This window comes from Phytophthora infestans, genomic scaffold (assembly GCF_000142945.1).
Source record: "Phytophthora infestans T30-4 supercont1.33 genomic scaffold, whole genome shotgun sequence".
In the NCBI taxonomy this organism is placed as follows: Eukaryota; Oomycota; class Peronosporomycetes; order Peronosporales; family Peronosporaceae; genus Phytophthora; species Phytophthora infestans.
In genome coordinates, this window is record NW_003303726.1 from 722,790 (window position 1) to 742,740 (window position 19,951).

Below are 19,951 nucleotides of genomic sequence, written 5' to 3' on the forward strand. Positions count from 1 at the left end.
ATCGGTCAAGGACCCTCGACGAATAGCTGCAGAATGCTCGCCACGCTTTGAAGGCGCATGCGACTTGACTCCACAACGTATTAAGCATTAACTTGCGGAGCAGGTATCTGTGACGATAACACAAAGACCTATCGTCCAAGACCATGTTCTTCCTTTTACTAAGCTACGTCGCAACCGACGAGGATGCTTATTTTTTTATTGAGACGTGTCTCTTCTAAGCTCTGTCTTTAAAACTTGGACACGTCACGACCGACGAGAATAGCCTTGAGCCAGTCAAGAGGCACCTGCAAACGTAGTCGCCAGCTTCCCAGCTTGGTCAGATACGCACTACGCCAGAGGAACCAGGCCTTCCAGCCACTAAGCGTGATCGTGTCGTCGTCACGAGGGTGGGCCTCAAATAGACCCTCGTACGACCCAAGATACGCCATCATGCCCTTGCTCTGGAACGCGTACGGCTTGGCCGGCGCCAGATTCTTGCCGCGGAATAACGAAGTAAGGTAGTTCGCTTGACTCTGCGCCTTCTGAGCAGTAGCAGGCAACGGGTAGTCCAGGATCTCTGCACAGTCACCGATAGAGAAGACGTTCGAGCGGCGAGGCATCCCCCACGGAGCCTTCTCTTCGACCTCCGCAGCACCCAGTACCTGGCAGTACTGATTGGTTAGGATGTTGCCACGTTTGCTCTTCTCGAACACCGTCAACGACTTGGTAAGCTCATTCGGACCCACTCCAGCAGTCCACACGACGAGTCCAGCGGGGATCTTCTCGCCACCTTCAACCGTGACACCCTCCGCTGTGACTTCAATGCAGTTTTTCTTCACGATCTTCATCGTGTTGCGTTTCTGGATCTTACGCAGTGCCACAGCACGCAGATGCGTGTCAAAGCCATTGAGGATCTCGCCAGAGTCCACTAGCGTCACACCCAAGTGCTTAGATGTCTGTGGGTACTTGTGTACCAGATCCTGGAGCACAAGATCGTACAATTCGGCACAGAATTCAATGCCCGTGGGGCCGCCACCTACTACAACGAAATGTAGCAGACGCTGTTTCTCCTCTGGCGTCATACCCGGTTGCGTGGCTGCTTCGAAGTTTTCGAGAATGCGGTTACGGATCCTCTGTGCATGTTGAATCTCCTTCAAGAAGAAGGCGTGTTCCTCCACTCCAGGGAGTCCGAAGGTCAGCGGACGAGAACCACAGGCCAACACCAGCGCGTCGTAGTGGATATCGTACTTGCGGTTACGAGTCTCAGCGCTGATAGCTGACTCGACATTCAGGAGTTTCTTCTCCGGGTTTACGTTCTGCACGTCGGCAAAATGGAAGTCGTGCTCGTGGCTAAACATACTGTCACGCAGCGGCTCAATGATGGAGCGGAACTCTAAAGTGCCCACTGTTGTGCTGGCCAAAAGCGGGGTATATAGGAAGTGCTACAGTAAAAGACTGTTCAGTTAGCTGTAAATTACGAGTTGACCAGGTGAAACGGTGGACGTACGTTACGTTTGGAGACGACGACGAGGTCCACGGGGCGACCCACGGTCTCCTCAATGTCCACGAGGTGCTTGCGGCACTGGGTGAACATTTGATAGCCAGCCCAGCCTGTGCCCACGATGACCAGCTGGAAGTTCGTGGGTTGCTGAGTTTCGTCCTGACGGGCTTCCAGGGACGAAGACGCGCGCTTCCACCACGTCGTGCTGGTGCTGCGTGCCGTCTTGGACACGATGGCGAGTTGGCGGGTCCACATTTATGCTTGGGCTTGCGGAATATCTGAGAGAAGCTAAAGTGACGTCGCTGGGACGAGTCATGACTGTCGCGTCGAGACTTGCCCAACGTGGGGTGATGGATGCGTGGATGATGCCACCCATTGGCTGGTTTTACAAATGATTCGTGTCGACGATAATCAAGGATTATGGACAATACACTGAGAAAAATGTGATCTTAGTTTTTTTACTTTCCGTAATTTACCAGCGAGGAACCTCTTTTACGACGCAACCAGGTGGTAGCTACTACATATATACCGGTAATACCGGTCCGGTATTGATAAAAGCAAAAGAACATTACGCTTTCCCGGTAATGACTTTTGGGGAATAGAAAAAAGTAGGCACAAGAAGTCATTTCCTTGTTCAAGTCTCGGAAAAGCTGGTGCAATGACTTCTTAGCCTCATCCTTGTTAAGTGCATATCCTCTTGCACAGGTTTCCTTTCGGTCATGCTGCTTGGAAGGGTTTTCTTTGTATTATGCTGTTCGAGAGGTTTCCTCTCGACTGTCGCCGTGAAGCTTGTCACTCTTGCTTCGTGCGCGCGCCGCTCTTCACCAGCGCTGTTGCCCAGCCACGATGTCAGGAACACCATCACAGCAAGACGGGTATGAAGAAGAGAATTCAAGATTTCCAGCAGATACCAACCCCGTGACGAAGCCGCCACCGTCGCTGGGGTTGCCGACCTACTACACGCAGTACGAAGAGGACCGCTCTAGCGCAAGTGATCAAGAGCCTATTAATCAAGAGCCCCCGCGCAAAAGAGCAAGGCGCGTTGCTCAAAGAACGACCTCTACGACAGCAGGAGAAGACACTTCCACCAAGTCCAAGCCTGCTGCATCCAAGGAAAAGGCTCGTAAGTCTGCCAAGCCTGTGGACAATGGAACAGCAGCCACGGCAACAACTCGCAGGACACCTAAGCCCAAGATGGCGGGTATGCGCAAGTCCTCTGCAATCAGCGTGGACAAGGTCGTAACCGAGGCTTTGCAAACCACGACGCAGTCCACCTCAAAACCAAAAGCAAAACGCGCTAGCAAAAACACGAAGGGTGGTCCGAAGGGCAAGGAGAAAGCAGATACGACGGATGTAAAGACGATGAAGTGGACCGTTCAATTGACGGCTTTGGCGATTGAAGCTCGTTTTCAAAACAAGCAGATCCTAAAAAAGTTTGCTACAAAGAACTCGAACACGAAAACCCAACGTGCAATGTGGGAGGACACTATCACTGTATTTCAGCAGCGCGCCCTGTTGGAGCACGCGTGGGAAGACGATGAACCGCGCAGTGTGACTGTCAAGCAACTCAAGAACAAGCTGGATGCTGTTCGAGCCGCATACAAGGCAAAGAGAGGCCGTTTGCTTGCCACAGGAAATCACTTTCCTAATTCCGACTCCAGTAGTGACGAGGGAGATGACACCTTGCGCAAATATCCAGAAATGCCTGTGATTTTTTTCGTCGATGAGCCTGACAAATCTTCAGATAGTAGTGCTGCCGACAGCGGCGGGGGGCGCAAGCTGACGTGCAAACCCACGTCAGTGCATCCGACCTATCTGAAGGAACTTGGCGCAGATCTCGCAGCACGATGGCCGCTGCTGTGTGATGTGTTTTCGCGTCGACCTGGCTGTACGGGTGAAGCTTTCATGGAAACTGGCGTCCCAGCTAGAGTTAGCCTACCTACGAGCGAAAGTGATGACGATGATCACGCTGGAGATAATAACGTGGACTCTGATCCATGTGAATCACCAACCGAGGCTCGTGAAAAAGCAAAGGCAGCAGCTAAAGCAAAGAAACAACGTGACAAGCAATCTAACAACGTTTCCACAAAACGACCTGCAGATGTAATGAGTGATACACTCAAGACGGGGTTTGAAGCAATTGAACGTGTTTTTTCGGCTCGTCACCAGCCGTCTCAAGACAATGGGGAGATATCTCGGCTGGTTCAAAAGCTGACGTCGTCGATTGATGAGTCGAACGCTAAGCAACAAGCCAACAGCGATGCACTGTTGACCAGTATTGCGGGTTTGCACCAAGTTACGGCTGGCTTCTACAGCGAAATGGCGAAGTGGATGCAGAATCAATCAAACGGTAGCTAGTGCTGCTCACGCTCGAGTACAACACTTGCTACACTCTCATTTATTCGTGATCGTTTTCGTAAAACCGATCTGCGTATGCATTTCTCTTTGCGAGTGCTAAATCAATTTCAGCTTGCGTTCGATCCCAACCCTCGTTAAACGCGTGCATCACGCGTCGTGAATCCTGTCTATCTTTTGCTTTCTGGGCCGCATTACGCTTCACTTTAAACTGCTTGTCTCCAATGTCGATCAGCAAATTGTGGAGAACAGCAGCGGCAGTAATCATGCGAGCGTTGGTGTTGTGTTTCTTTCGATCCGTCACTCCATGCAGAGTCTTGAAGCGGGGCTTTAGTTTCCCAAACACACACTCGACTAGAATGCGCGTTTGCGAGAGATGATAATTGTAGCTACCACAAAACAGACAATAGCAAGAAACAAATCAGTATTTCGCGTAAAATGTGCGATACAATTATCCTTACCAGCGCTGCTTTGCCGTCAGCCTCTTGCCACCCCGCTCATCGAATGGCACCATAAGAAAAGGCCACGGTTTAAAGCCTGCATCACCCAACCAGTTGATACCTGGAGGACACAGCTCTCGAGCATGAGCACCAAGAACAGCGGACTGATTCCACATTGACTGGTCCGAATTGCTGCCACTAAAAACACCTAAGTAGCGAAATTTGTAGCGGTAGTCGATCGCAGCCAAACAATTGTAGGAAGGTTTGCCACTCTTGTCGTAGAATCCCTGCATCACGTACGATCGTTTTAAAACATGAACATGATGGAAACGTAGCATCGTACATACCTGAAAGTCTTTCGGTCGTTGAGTGCGTACAAGAGTCCCGTCGAAAATGCAAGCTACATCAGGAAAATCAGCATTACGTGCAGCAAAACCATCGGCCAACTCACTCCATTCATCGCTCGCATCTGACGGAGGAAAATATATCACGTCGTCTTTCATTTCGAGCAGAAGTTCTTCCAGTTTAGCAATATACCGACTAGCAACAGGGCGAGACATTCCGAGCTGCGCTGCAGCCCCACCAATCCCATCCCCATCTTGACCACATCCGTTACCATAGTATGTCAGTAGCACGGCAAGCCCAAAGTCAAAAGCATACTGCGCGTTTTTTCCGGGAAGGCCATACTTCTTGTAGTACAGCGGCTCCAAAAATGCACAAAGAGCGTCGAACGACACTGGTGAATAACGCAGAGTTTCGCGATATGCTTTTGGTGATCGTTGAGCCTTCAACTTTGGGTAAAAATCTGAGCGAACCGTGATTTTCTCTCCGAAGGGCGCGCGAAGAGATCTCCAGTCCATCGAGCCGAGTACAGCTCCCAGCATGATGAAAAGCAAGATGATCATATATCTCCATGGCTTCAACGTCTGCATCAGCTGCAGCGTACTGCTGCACTTCCGTGACTGTAGCTTGTGTCTGGGACAACGGATGGCGCTGATCGGACGCGTCTTCGTCTTGAGAAGCTACATCGGCATCGATGGTTGCCTCGGCAAAGTCCTCCGCAACCCCCACCACACCCAGCAAGCCGCTGTCGACGTCCATGGCGTCGCTACCGACGCAGGAACCCCTCGCGTCGCCGTCGCCGTCGCCGCTCTCCATGCTGAGTAGTGCTTCAGCTCTGCCGCCCCCCCCCCCCAAAAAAAAAGTCGCTGCAAGCCCAGAAAGTTGGTCGCTGTCCTACTTTTATTTGCCGATTTAAAAGTTGTCAAAATGGCTACCAACTTTTTTTCGACGGTCTTGGAAACGCAAAAAGTCGTTGTGAAAAAGTCATCACTTTTCTATTTGGACAACGCTCTTACCTCAGCGACGAGGCTAGGTAGCTCCAGAATCCGCGGCCTCGAGAAAAAATGGTGAAGCTTATCTGTGCGATCGTTGGCGTGGCAGGCAGCGCGTTCCCTGTGGACATTGACGCGGGTCAGCTGGTGGGAGACTTGAAGGACATGTTAAAGGCGAAGATAATGTACCAGCTTCGTGCGGACGAGCTGCAGCTCTCTCTGGCGAAGAAGGGCGCAGGATGGCTACCAAGTGCGGAACTTCGTGCGATACGAAAAGAAGAGGATGTACCGGGTTTCAAAAGGGTATCGGTAGTTGATACAGAGGATGAGCAGTATTCGACCTATTCGATTCGCGATGTGTTGGATGCGAATGGAATGGCACCGCCTCAAACGCGGCAAATTCACGTGCTGGTGGTGGTTCCGAAGCAAGGAACCTCGGTTCCAACTGTCTCCCAAGACGGTGTTTTCGACCACTGCAATGACCCATTCTTCTCACAATTCTCCACTGTTGACCAAGATGGTGATTGGCTCAATTTTTCGTCGTTGCTGCCGCTAACGAGACGTCAGAAGCTCTACATTCGCTCTTCGTACAGAGTGATCGCCGACCAAGCACTGTTGAATCCAGATCGGAACATGGTCAAGTATGCTGTCGTCACGGGTACGCCTGGGGTTGGCAAGTCGGTATGTCATTTGGAGATTGATCAAGGACAAGAAGCGAGTGCTGCTTTTCGACAGCGAGGGGAATTTCTACTTTGATGGAATGACCATGCTCACGTGCAAGGCACTTCCTGACAAGTCCAATATACAGTTCTGGTCAAATGACTTGTGGTGCCTTGTTGATTCGCGGGACCCAACACGTATTCCAGGACTCCCCTACCTGCGATGTTCAGTACTTCTCGCAAGCTCACCGCGGTGGGATTACATTGGTGAATTCAAAAAGCTTGCTCCTACTCCAGATGTTTTCTTCATGCCATTGTGGTCTAAAGAAGAACTGGTGACAGTTGCTCCTATGTATCCACATGCAGCAGTTGCTTGGCAGAATCGATTTGAGTGTCTAGGTGGTGTACCTCGCCTGGTGTTGCAAGACATTGGAACAGACCCACAAACTTTGTTGATGTCCGCGTGCAGTACTTGCTCTCTGGATGATTGCATTATGTTGGGTGTCCATTTATTCTGATCAACTCGAAGACTAAGATCGCTCAGATTTTGATTCACATCGGTAGCCAGGAACCATATCGAGGGTACAAAGTTGCCTATGCATCAGAATTGGCAATTCAAGTGATTGTTCGATTAAAGTGGCGATCGGATCGCGCGAAAATGCAAAACCTTCTCGGTTCGTGCGATGGAAACCCACTAGCTCAATCGCTATGCGGATATGTCTTTGAGCGTCACTCCATGGATCTGTTACAGCAGGGTGGGACTTTCGTGTGTCGAAAGCTTTTGTCTGGCGCTGACATGCGAAAGCGCGACACGATTAAACGCAAACGAGGCAACCTAGATAATGAAGATGAAGAAACTATCGACATCCCACCGTCATCGAAGCCTCGGTAAATAGTGGAGCGGGTGGAAGTGGGTCAACTTGCAAATCAGCTGTACGTGCCTCGGACATCGAATTATACTGCTATTGATGCGTGGATGCCGCAGTTCAGTGGATTCCAGATGACTGTGGGAAAAACGCATGACATCAAGGGCGGGGCGGCAGATGATTCGGCGAAATTGGGTCGGGATGGCAACCGACTCTTCTTTTTGCGTTCGCCACTCTACTACGAAACTTTCACCAAGAAGACACCGCAAACCATCGAGCAGGTTGCAATCCTTGTTCCGTATCCCGATCAGGTGCAATGAATTAAGGTTTCAACGCTTCAACTTCTCTTTCATGGCATTACTTCGTGATCTATTCGTCATCGGAATAACGCACAATTAATTTTGATCCTGATAAATATAAAGTTAGTAATATACAAAGATGGCGTACTCACTTCAGCAATACCTCGCTACAAAAGAGCGGATCAAGGCAGTGCAGAAGCGCTACTATCAGCGCACACGTGAAGCACGCTTGTCGTCTACGACGACAAGAATAGAGACCTCGCCGAAAGCCGAACTTAACGACACAGAAAGCGAACTTAACTAACTATTTAATTTTTTCCCCTGATAAAAAGTCAAACCAATGACTGACGCGCTTCAAATGACTAGCTTAAACCCTCCGAAAAGTATAAACCAAATTTTTAAATTAATTAATTTCAGAATCTTTTGTAGATGACAAAGATATAAAGTCGATCTTGATACAAGATCAAAATAATGTAAAGTCATACTACCTCCGCTCGAAAAACAAATCACCTTTCCAAAAAAATACACACTGCTTAAACTCCATACCCTTGTAAAAAAAATTAAGCAGTGTACCATGAAGCTAAACTAATTCCTGCGGTATCCCGTCTAAGGCGATATATCCCCTGCAAAAATGTTAGTTGTTTGAATCTCCCGCCCATTTGCCATCGCTCACTTTGCAAGATCAGCAGGGACATAAGGAGCGACGGCGCTGGCGTTCGTGTGGTGGTGAACGGAGGCCCCCTACAGCGAAGGGTGGAATATGTGAGGACAGGTGAGTCAGCAAGGGCATCGCTTTCACTATTAATGATCCTAATCGGGTGTCCGTGGTGACAGACGTTGGTGTGCGCTGGACTGACTGCTGAAGGCAACTTTAGCTGCTAGACAACTTGCAGTGGCCCCCGATTATTGCCTACGATAGTGAAGCTATGGACACCTAACCTATCCAGTTTGCTGATGCCGGTTAAGGCCTGTGTATCGAGCAGATGAAGACGACGAAGTCTTCACGCTTCGCTCGACGACATCCGCTGTCGTGGTAACACATGCTCGAGGCAAACGTCTCTGCAGTGGCTCACGAATCTAGTAGTTTTTACGGGCTTGCTGCTGAAATGGCGAACAAGAGCGTCTGCAGCTACACTGATGTGATGGAACAAGCACACCCGCAGTTGAGCAATTTTGACTTAAAAGCCGGGGTCTATTATCGTTTCAATTGTCAAAGCTCGTGTTTTGCTTGGCACAGCTAAGTTGACAGCACAGTACCCACTGGGCATGCACCTGTTTTACAGAAGGATCAGTAGCCCTTCGCAAGCTTTGTAATCATGAAAAAGAACGAGGCAGAGCGCTGTGATTTTTATTTGAAAGGTGATTCCTTTTCCGAGCTGAGGTAGTATCTACGAAGAAGAATATAGCCAAGCATAATATATCCGAAAGATTCGGGTTCCAGGGCATATTTTGAGGAGGCATTTAGGCCATGAAGGAGATAGAGTTAGGAAGCATGAAATACACCGTTTGAAAGAAGAAGGAAAACGAAGTTTGCACATGCATGCCCTAAGCGGACCGACTGTCTTACACGGTCATGACGTCCACTTGGACAACTTGAAAAGACGATGGTTCAGGTCCCGGGACACGGAGCTTAATGACGTATTTTCGTACGCAACGCTTCAGAAAACGTGGGTCTTCCACGCGCATCAGCTTGCGTTCGTCTGTTTCTCTGCGCTTCAACTCCGCTTGCTCACGCTTTTCAGCCAGCACTTTTTCCCGTTTCATTCGCTGTTGAGCAGCTTCATCTTTCGCCGCCTTAACCAAGACGGCTCGGCGTTCTCTCTCAATCTGGCGGCGTTTTTTATCCTCTTGTTTCAGCCGCGCCATCTCCTCTTGCTTTGCAACCATTGTCGAGATATCGTCAGCTGTCATCAGGGTGCCGCCAGGAACAAACTTTTCAGGCTCTGATCTCTCCTTTCGCTTTCGAGTTTGTGCTTTGAGTTCATCTATCCCACTGGTTTATAGAGAGCACTCGAGTCTCATCACGATCCAAACCGCTTCGCTCCAACCACCTCCTTGTCCATGGTGTAACGAAGGTGTTTGCTGAGAGCAGTACTTTGTTTTCTCGCTGACTTGGTTTGTCGCCAATGATGCCGTCTATCATTTTGTCACGACGGAGGAAATACAGACCTGTCCGCTCGTTGCCGTCAACAATGTATGCCCTGGTCAAACACCTAGTCAAGGCCTTCGAAGCCACAGCCACCATGTCACTTCGTTCGACTATGCGCCGCTCTTTTACTTGAAAAAGTCCCTTTTCGTCCTCAGCAATGCGCTTGAAATGATGGAATACCGATACATCCAGAGGTTGGAGAAAATGCGAAGTGTGAGCGGGTAGGGCGTAGAGAAGAATACTATGTTTCCGAGCGTATTGAAGTGAACTGCTCGAAAAATGATATTTGTATCCATCTGCCACCACTAGTACGGGTCTCTCTGGCGGAATAATCTGTACGAACCGCTCGAAGTACTGGATAAACAGCTTGGTCGTGAGAAATGCTGATTCACTTGCGGCAAACATCGATCCGTCCAAACCTCCTGCTGTATCACGTACTCTGATTTGTTTGCCAGGCAAAATGAAAAATGGAGGCACAAATCCGCCATCAGCGTTAACGCACACTAAAGCCGACACGTTCGTGCGATCATTGGACTCTTGAACATTTGCAGGCATGTTTTTTAGTAGCTAGCACTTTCTTCTTACTGTTGCGCGTTTGGGGGCACATGCCGCTTTCGTCAAGATTCCAAACGCGTGAAAGCAACAGAAGATAGCACTTCTTTGAAATTGTTGTAATGCCTATCCACGTTTTCCACAGTAGACGCTTTAGCCCGACAAACCTCCAACGACTGCGCACGTCTCGAACTGAAATCAACACTGTGGTTGACAACAAATCGCTGGATGTAGCTCTTAGACGGAAAATTTTCGGGAATTTCTCGACTGTACGAGCTGTTTTCGACGACATTGCGTATGAACAATCCAAGCTCGTCTTTTGTAAAGCATAACCCGTGTCTCGTACGCATAGTCACCGCTTTCACAACGCCGCTAACCTCACCAGGAGACAAAATTGGCTCTGGACCATTCCGAGAGGTCAGCTCTACTTGACCCGATGTACGGCGATGGATTTTGCTTTTGCTGACACCAAACCTCGTAGAGGCTGATCGTAGCGATAGCTGCTTCTCATTGACAGCGTCTACAGCTTGCCTGAGCCTCTCCATTTCGTCAGGCAAGTCATTTTCCTCTTCCATCCCGCACGACTTTTGGGGTCTGGTCGCACTTTGGCTTGGATCTTTGCAGTGAATGGCCGACTGCCAGCAAGTTGCACACTGATCGAAGGCTCTTTTAACTGGCTAAAATGATGTGTTGATGTTTCAGGAGAAACCTAGCTGAAGCGGGCAACAAACCTTGTTGGATATCCCCTGTCCCGGAACTTGGTGTCCCGGAACTTGGATCTTACGGATACTTGAGACTGCGTCAAACAAAATGATACTTACGAACCATTTAGAGCTATCGAAATAATCGAGCTTAAACCTGGCCAATTGATTTTCGCACTTAACCGAAACCGCGACATTTATTGTAAACTTCCATTGAAAAAACTGTAAAACTACCCTTATTCAATTGATTCTAACAAGGGCTTTTAAATAACACTTGAATCTCTAAAATCTAAAAATATTGAGCTCACAACATCCTAAATGTATCGTCATTTCGAGGGCCCATAAATGGAGATAATATTTTTGAGCGACCACAACTTCTTTCGTTTTAAGCATTCTGTAGCTTGTAAGGGCCCAAGAGATAGAGGAGACGTCCCGCTTTCGTTTAAAGTGCTTTAATCGCGATTCGTACTTAGGCTCGTAAGTATCGTTTGGTTTTGCGTGGTCTCATATATAGGCAACATATTTGCATACGCGCTCGAAGGATTAAAGAGATTAAAAATTCAAGCTATCAAATGGGGTAGTAGCTACCGTGCTAAGGTGCGTGGTAGAGCTAGTAAAATGGTTTATGTAAGTAGCGTATCGCGCCCAATCAACCAGCGATTGGTAGCTAAGCAGTAGAATGTTTCAACTGAAACCCTTGAGAAACACTTGTCGCCTGACTACAAGGCTGATCCTAAGTACCGTTTTTACGATGGTAATCACATGGAATCACACCTACATGAGGGTGATGTGGCTACTGATTTCTACGATAAGCTCGAGAACGCTCTTTCGACTCAGGTAAGTGCGTTCAAGGTAAATGTTGCTCTCGGGTACGAACTTGTGAGCGAGACTGATCCTGATGACACTTGCTACTTCTACCCGAATCTCGCAAGCACTTGTGTATTCAATAAGCCTGTCGCAATCAACAACAATGCAAAGAAGATAATTTCGGAAACCCGGTCTATGGAGTTGGCTGAACAAACTGAACTACCCCAGCTCAGGATATCAGCTCAAGGCGATTACTGCATTCAAAATTTTCATCAATCATCGCGACCATGCTCTGGGGGATAGCAAAGCTGTCATCCCTAAGATTATTCGCGAAAACAAGCATGTAATCAAATTCCCTAAGACCAACAACAAGTGCGTCTTCCACTGCATCGTCTGGCACACATTCCAGAGCGCTAAGAAGATCCTCGCAGAATTCAGGCTCTGGTGAAGGAGGCATTCAAGCGCTACTGCTCTTCCAAGAGGATTAAATATACGTTGAGTCTGTTTAGAAGCTTCAAGTCTATTGACCTACTACAGCTCCATGAGGTTGAGGACTACTTCCAGCTTGGTATTAATGTATATATCATGGATGTGGCTTTCTGAAATGTAGAATGCATTCGTAGATCGGACAAGGGGTATGAAGCTAAGGATATTCTATCACACGAGAATCACGCTCTCTACATCAAGAGCATCAATATACTTCAGTCTAAGTATCAGTGTCCTAAGTGTGAAATGATTTTTGTGAGCGGTGAAAGACTTGAAAATCACAGGAAAATCAGTGCGAGCTTCTGAATATTGAGAGCTTCCCCGCTGAGTCAACTATCTACAAGCCAGCTCATAACGTCATTCGATCACTGCTTACAAAGTATTCCATAAAGGATACTCACCAGTACATCGCTCACTTCATCGTTTATGGCTTTGAGGCAATCCTTAAGCCTACCGTGACTCAACACGGGGAGAATACTGTCTTCACGAACGAGCATCTGTATCCGTAGCTGATAGCTTAACCGAGGAGGTGCGCTGTTTTGTAAATAGCGATTTAAAGATGTTACTAGCAGATATGTTTAAATACATTGGTGATGTATCAGTGAAAATACAACAGTACAATTGCAAAAAATATAAGTCGCTTCTACAAAAAATCATCAATGCACATTGTCTGACAGGTACGGAATTTCCAGTCGCTAATTCTGATAAAAGTACAAGATGTCTGATGTGGAGAGCTGGATTAAGGGAGAGAAGTATGATAACTTCTTCCACTTCCATAGTAGTCTTAGTTTTGGTAAGCAAAGGTCTGATTATGGGAAAGTGAAAGAGCAGCTTGCCCAGGTACCGGTATTCGGCTTTAATTCTGGTCGATACGATTTAAACTTGATTAAGAGGGATTTGTTTGCCGTAATTGGTACCGACAACATCAAATCTGTCATCAAGAACCCCAGCTACATGTGCATGGCTACATCGGACATGAAAAGTCTGGATATCACCAACTATGCACTAGCTGGTACCAACTACAACAAGTATTATACAACATATCTCGGTGGCTGCAAATGCTGCCTTAGCATGCTGACGCTTGTAGCCAGCCATGCGCTTAACTGGAAATTGGAATGCGATAGCAGGCTTCTTATCCGGATATTGAAGATTGTTTAAGCAGGTCTGATACATGACCTTCTCTGAAAGACCAGGTAGAGACACTCCATCCGCGAACATATCCAGATAGAAGCGCTTAAGTAGCTCTTGCTGAGCCTTGATAGCTTTGGTGAAAGGGACTACGTCGATATTATTGTACCGGATCAGTAGGTTTTTGATCGATTTCATCTCGCAGTAATCCCACACGAACGTCACACGTTCGTAGTCATCGCTGGTGATGCTTGTTCCACGGATCTTGCTATCAAAAGCTGACTTAGGCGGGATAGTCGTCTGGCTTAGCACATTGAGCGCGGTGATGTACTCGTAAGGGAAAAGACCCATACCAAGACCACAGACACATCTAATTTTGTCATCGCACTCGCGCACGTGAATACATTGCTGCAAAAGCAAAAGTATCTGTGTGGTCTATGCTTGCTGATACCGCTTCAGCGGATCGTATGAGCAATAATCTTGGCCACATCGACGGTAATATCTTAGTCAGCTGTGCTAAGTGCAACACCGCTCGAAAAGACATGTCGCTTACAAGGGTTTCGGTATAAGAAGTTGCTTGAGCTCGACTCGGATAGACTGGTCTACTCGATCGACAAGGAGGAGAAGAATCGACTCTAAGATGAAGGCCAATATTGCTGGAGGTACATCTATTATCTTCAATCGCTACGCTAAGCGTAATGAAACGAAGATTCGCAGTGGTAAGGTTTTTAAGAAAATTATCGGATACGACGCTAACTCTTTATACCTATGGGCCCTTGGTAACGAGATGTCACGCGGTCGATTAACTACGGTTGAAGCGTATAATGGTATCATCGATGACATCAAAGAAGACAAGATCTTTGACTCTCTTGAGTGTGATATTCGAACACCAGAACACCTCAAACAGTACTTTGGTGAGATGACTCCAATTTTCAAGAATGTACTGATCAACTGTACGAATGAGAGCGTCATTGGTAAGCATATCCTCGATCACAATGAGGCGCGCAAGCAAAGCCGAGCAAAACCAGCTCGCAAGTTGATTGGTAGCTACTTTGGTGAAAAGATTCTCATCTACACTCCTTTGCTGAAGTGGTACCTTTCTCATGGTATGGAGATAACCGATACTTACTGCTTTGTCAAGGCCAGCTCTCACAAGGCTTTTGCCCCCTTTATGGAGGCTATATCAAATGCTCGACGAGAGGGCGATGTTGATTAGTCGAAGGCGATGATTGCTGAGATGATGAAACTGGTAGGCAACAGTGTTTTTGGTCGATCTGGAATGGACATAAGCAAGCACAAAGAGGTTAAGTATGAGTCGAGCGGCAAAGCTATTAAGAACAATATCGAACACTTTACGTTTCATGGTATCGAGGAGCTTAATAATGCGTGTGAAATCTCGATGAAGAATCGTCGACTCAACAATAAGAACCCAATCCATTTGTCGATTGCTATCTATCAGCTTGCTAAGCTACGCATGCTTCAGTTTTACTATGACCGCATAGATTTCTTCTTCGATCGCTCTGGCATCCAGTATCAGAGATGGACACTGATTCCGCTTATATCGCTTTCAGCTGTGATAATCCGTTTCAAAGCTGCATCAAGCCTGGGCTACGAATCCACTTCAACGAGCACAAATGCGATTGATTCCCACGCGACTACAACGCTGAGGTAGCTAAGTTTGATCGCGGTACTCCTAGTTTGTTCAAAGATGAATGGTCAGGTGATGCTATGGTCTCACTATCGAGTAAGAACTATATTTGCTACCTACTTCCTCTGAGCTTCGCCATACTTCAAGTATGCAGCTTCTGAGTCATCGTGGAGCTTTTGCAAAGTGTCATCGCGATATTGAGTACCCTCAGAGGATTTGATTCGATCTGATGCATCTGTCGATTTTGTATTGTCGAGGGATGGCTCGATTTAATAGCTGAAGATTAGCTTCGAGATTTGTTTTTAATGGTGGATCATCATTCTCATAAACATATCGCTCTATGTCCTCAAACCTGGTCATCAGGCTATTAAAAGTGTCCATCCATCTAATGGTTCTCATAAGATCGCTGAAACATTGCCAGGAACCGCTTTGTTCTGGTGGTTTCTAATGTAAAATGGTTTTGCTGCGGTAGGCACACTAAAGTAGTAATTTTGATTAGCATTCACACCACTTTTGGTATCTTCTATTGGTTTCAGTCTAAAAGGAATTCGAATTCCTTTAGATACTATTTTGCTGTAGTAGTACATGAGAATCTTATTCGCATCGTTATCGACATTAGTTAGAGAGCTACTAGCCGAGCGCCGCCGCTACGCGGCGGTAATTAAGGTTGCGCTCTACTTGCTTTGACCTTCCCGCCTCCGCTACGCTTCGGCGGGATAACTATTGAAATAACGCTGAACATATGTGTATCTAAATCGATTCTTTTTAATTTCATTAATTTGGGTCAGCATGATGCTTACCGGATTTAAGAAATAATTATTCTAATGATCTTGAATCAAGATTCTTGATGCAATCTCTTTTTTATTGTTGGCTATTACTGTATCTTCATCTTCCACCCAAAACCACCTGCACTTCAAATAACATTTATACAAACGCTACACAATATGTTTCGCTTAGCGTCGTGCTCGATATCTCGGGCCATTTCTGACCCGCTATGAAACTTAGCTCACATGATAGTTATGGTCTGTACAGCTTGCACTTTATTACCTACTTGTATTGCCTATTTGAGCTTGTAAGTAACTAAAGATTGTTCACTTCACACATAAACTCAATGAAAGCTAGAAAATATTCAAATTGTAATATTTTTTATGCATGCAGCGTTCATTTTGTGCTGATTCAAAATTAGTCAATAGACACTGATTTAATTATTTGGATAATGTGTCGCAAGACGCCTTGCTGTTGACGGTACAGTAGTGCTTTCAATTGATAGTTTAACGATAATTTCAGGATGGTTAAACGTCATTTAGGCTCCAAGTTTATTAACGTTTCTTAATGGTGTCTACTTAGCCAACTAACTAACACCCTCGTGTTTCGTTGTTGTGTTGCCGCCTCATTTAAAATCGTATCCTACGCCCCTGTCGGCGACACGTCCACCAGTTAAGTAGTATCGGATTTTGCTGCCTAACAACTATTAGAAAGCAATGGCTTACAGCAGTCTCTTAGAAAACAATGGTTACAGCAGTAGCACATATGAGTTCATTCTATTCAATCTAAAAATATTTATCGTTATGGATCAGGTGACAACGTTTATTGGCAGAGCGCTGTTTTTACGGCCATCTTCTGTTGTACGTGTACTACTATTTGGCAGCTCAATTAGCTACCTCACACTCAGCTATGTTCTTAATATTTCTACAACAAAACAGTTGTAGCTATTATTTTAGTCATTGTAACTTGCAGAAAATATTAAGAACATAGTATTACGGATATTACAGTATGGCCTCGAAAACACGCATTCCTACGTGTACGCTAGCACCTTGCAGCATAGGAAGCGTCTTTAGGGGCTAATTCATTTGAGAATAAGTAGAACTCAAATATTAATAGCAGCATCCCATATTAAAGTAGTATAAATTAAAACTTCGTAGTATTTAAACGATGCCGCCATCGCATAATGGATAGTCTTGTGCAAATCTCCATATGTGCTCTGTGAGCCATGAATTTATTGGCGTAAGTTACATTATTTCGTTTTAACCAATCAAAGCCGCCTTTGCTCCGCTCGACAGCCAATGGGAAGGCTCAAAAATCTGAGCGCTTCGTGTGACGGACGGACGGACATCGTGCTAGTATTGATAGTTTAGGACTAGCCGTTCGCCGCCGCTACGCGGCGGAGTGGCATGGTTTGTTGGAGATGAGGTGGTTGCAAATTTAGTGCTTCTTGGTGTCGCGTGTTTTGTGGGCGTCGTTCAACCTAGTACGTCGTGGCTTCGTGTAGTCAATCACTTAACTGTCCGTAATCTCATGTGGCTTTATACAATATCGTGGTTTGGTACGTTTCCGTCACCCCGTACTACAGGTTGAATGTCGTGTTCTTCAATGGCCTGTGCTCTTCCGTGTTCTTCTTGGTTTCGTGGTTCTCTGTTCACCCGTGGTCCACGCTGTTTGTGGATATGCGCTCTCTTTTGCGCCCATGCACTTTAGTACAGCCTCTTTCGTGGCTCCTAACTATTCCCTGTTCTCAAACGTTTACGCGGGCTGTGCCGCTTTCGTGATACATAGGCATTCGTGGCCGTTGGCCTCCCATCGCCGGTATTCTAGACGAAGGGTGCTATTCCGTGGTTTGGTGCTTCCATGCAGTCGTGTGGTTCCATCGCCCGTGCATCCCGCTCTCCTGGTGAGGTTCCATCGACCGCGTTACCATGCTATCGTGCAATCGCGGTGTGGTAATGATGTCTACGGTATTGTGCGCGCGTAGTGCATCTGCGTTGCCAGCGTTATCGTGTTCTACAATGGTATCGTGCTCCGCGGTGTGCAATCGTGGTATCCCGAATCGTTCCCCAGTGACTTCGTGGCTGGCACGTCGTCCGTGCAATCATGTTGTAATGCACGTTCTTTTTTTACAGCGGCGGAGAAGTGTACATGGTTATGTGCGGTGGAAGCCACTATATTCACATTTATAATATTTTAATACTAATAATAAATTGTGCATCTTTATCTAACGCAAATATGATTCAATAATTTAAAGTAATTATTACCAGTAAAAAAGTGCATTTAATGCTACTAAATTAACTTTGTGTAGTACTACTACAAACGTCTGCAAGCAATAATATAAAGTTTTAGAATAGTACTAAACAAAATTATCATAAAAAGTTAAATTATTACAAAAATGCTACGAAGCTAAATTAAATCGTATTATAACCAATAAGTACTAAAGGCTTCATTTAAGCCGAAATATAAGTCACCAAGGCCTACAATTTTTTTCAACAGCTCCTACGACGATATAGTATGTGTGTGCACACTTGCGCCTTCTACTAATGCTAAATTAAGCGCACACAGGGAGCGCTCTTCGCGTGTCGTGGTGCTCCGCGGCTGAAAACCCTGGCAAAAAGAAAAATTAAATGGTGCAATTAAGTACTTTGTGTAGTCCACATACTGTGTGTACAAAACACAATGGTGATTTCAGCCAATGGGGCCGCCTTCGCTGCGCTCGGCAGCCAGTAGAATGCACGCATTAGCGTGAGTTTTATTAACCCTAACCCGTTACGGACGGACGTACGGACAGACGCAGAGCACACTTCACTAGGGGGGTAAGACTAGCGGTTCGCCGCCGCTCCGCGGCGGAGGTGGCAGGCTGTAGTCCCAGGGGAAATGGGCTCACGCCTTCGCTGCGCTCCGGCGTAAACATGTTTTATGTAAACGTGATGTATTAAATGCATATGAAATTGAACATTCCTATTCCGAACCAAAGATCTGCCTGTAGACAATGTTCTGGGCGTAGACCCCATCCTCCTCCTCCAGCTTTGGGTACTCGACCAGCGCCTTGAATCTTGATCTTGAAGTAACTCGCGACATCGCAACGTACAGCTGCCCGTGGGAAAAGCAAGGCGTAGCAAGATACAGCCCCAAGTACTGCACCGTTTGTCCTTGCGCCTTGTTAATCGTCATCGCAAAGGCCGGTTGGACAGGAAACTGCTTGCGTCTCAAATGAAACGGAAAGCTCCGAATGTCTCCGTCACTGATGAAAACAATGCGGGGAATTAACACATGTTGCCCTTGTCGCTCACCTGTCATGATTGTGGCGTGGATGACATGTAACTTGAGGTCCACAATTCGAAGCCGTGTTTTATTGCACAGCCCTAGTTCTGGATTCAGGTTCCGCATCATAATTATAGGCATTCCTACCTTGAGGGTCAACTTGTGGGGAGGCATTCCACTGATATTCATCGAGTGAAGTACCTCCTGCTCGAAGAAATTGCCGTCACCGTCGTCTTGTACAGAATCGGAAGACATGTATTCCCGCGCCTGTCCAGTTAATCGAGCGGTCACCGCTTCATTGATGCGGTGCACGATTGCGTTCGTGGTCGTGAGGATCGTACGGTTAGCGAAATATTCATCGGTAGCAACTTCGGGGTTGTTAATCTCGCCATACATCTCGTCGATGATCCGATCCATGCCTCTTGGAATAACACCAGGACGAATTTCCTGGTCCTCATCCTCAGGCACAGGTGGATTCTCAATCAGCATATCGCGCGGGATCTTCATGTAATCTCTTCCTAGGGAAGGAGTTACGTCATGCCTTCCCTCCCTGACTTGCAGCAGGAACTCGGAAAATGCAGCCATTTCCTCAGCCGTGTCTGCAGTATCAGCTGTGCGCACTCGCATGTTTTCCGTAAGACGGAAATGTATGGAATTGGGGCCACAGCCTAGACGACTTGAGGCAAGCGTCAATTGTCTCTACGGGTGTTCCATTCTTAACGACCGGGAGAATGCTGGCGGAGAGTGTCGCCTGAGTACTAATGTTCGCCCAAAAAGACTCAGTATCACGGTCTAGTGTTCCCCGAGGGTGCGGTCGACTTCCTCCAATCGGGAGGAGGGGCAAGAGGGTCTGCGCTGGGTGGAAGTGGACATGGATGATAAGGAGATGCACAGAGTTGGCAATCCTTTCAGATACAGCGAGCAGAGCTCCACTTTCAGTTGCAGAGATGAGTATGAAATGCAGAATAGTAATTACAATTCGACACAGAAGTATTAAGTTTGTTATATACTCCCATTA

At 46.9% G+C, this 19,951-nt stretch overlaps 4 protein-coding genes and 1 pseudogene across 4 annotated transcripts; 2 read left to right on the top strand and 3 right to left on the bottom strand.

Moving 5' to 3' along the window:
• Positions 1–227: 227 nt before the first annotated feature.
• Positions 228–1,735, bottom strand: PITG_14863 (NADH-ubiquinone oxidoreductase, putative; the record flags this gene model as incomplete). Its single annotated transcript, XM_002899009.1, has 2 exons — positions 228–1,421; positions 1,487–1,735. 2 exons carry the CDS (start codon positions 1,733–1,735, stop codon positions 228–230), a joined length of 1,443 nt encoding a protein of 480 aa, XP_002899055.1.
• A 591-nt stretch (positions 1,736–2,326) lies between these two features.
• PITG_14864 (uncharacterized protein) lies at positions 2,327–3,838 on the top strand (the record flags this gene model as incomplete). Its single annotated transcript, XM_002899010.1, has 1 exon — positions 2,327–3,838. One exon carries the CDS (start codon positions 2,327–2,329, stop codon positions 3,836–3,838), a length of 1,512 nt encoding a protein of 503 aa, XP_002899056.1.
• A 40-nt stretch (positions 3,839–3,878) lies between these two features.
• On the bottom strand, positions 3,879–4,835 carry PITG_14865 (uncharacterized protein; the record flags this gene model as incomplete). The annotated part of the gene is made up of 4 exons (XM_002899011.1): positions 3,879–4,005; positions 4,048–4,224; positions 4,297–4,547; positions 4,623–4,835. The coding sequence occupies 4 exons, from the start codon at positions 4,833–4,835 to the stop codon at positions 3,879–3,881; spliced, it is 768 nt and encodes a 255-aa protein (XP_002899057.1).
• An 846-nt stretch (positions 4,836–5,681) lies between these two features.
• On the top strand, positions 5,682–7,475 carry PITG_23029 (annotated as a pseudogene; the record flags this gene model as incomplete).
• Positions 7,476–8,996: 1,521 nt separating this feature from the next.
• On the bottom strand, positions 8,997–10,762 carry PITG_14868 (uncharacterized protein; the record flags this gene model as incomplete). Its single annotated transcript, XM_002899012.1, has 3 exons — positions 8,997–9,426; positions 9,926–10,007; positions 10,481–10,762. 3 exons carry the CDS (start codon positions 10,707–10,709, stop codon positions 8,997–8,999), a joined length of 741 nt encoding a protein of 246 aa, XP_002899058.1.
• Between the last annotated feature and the right edge of the window lie 9,189 nt (positions 10,763–19,951).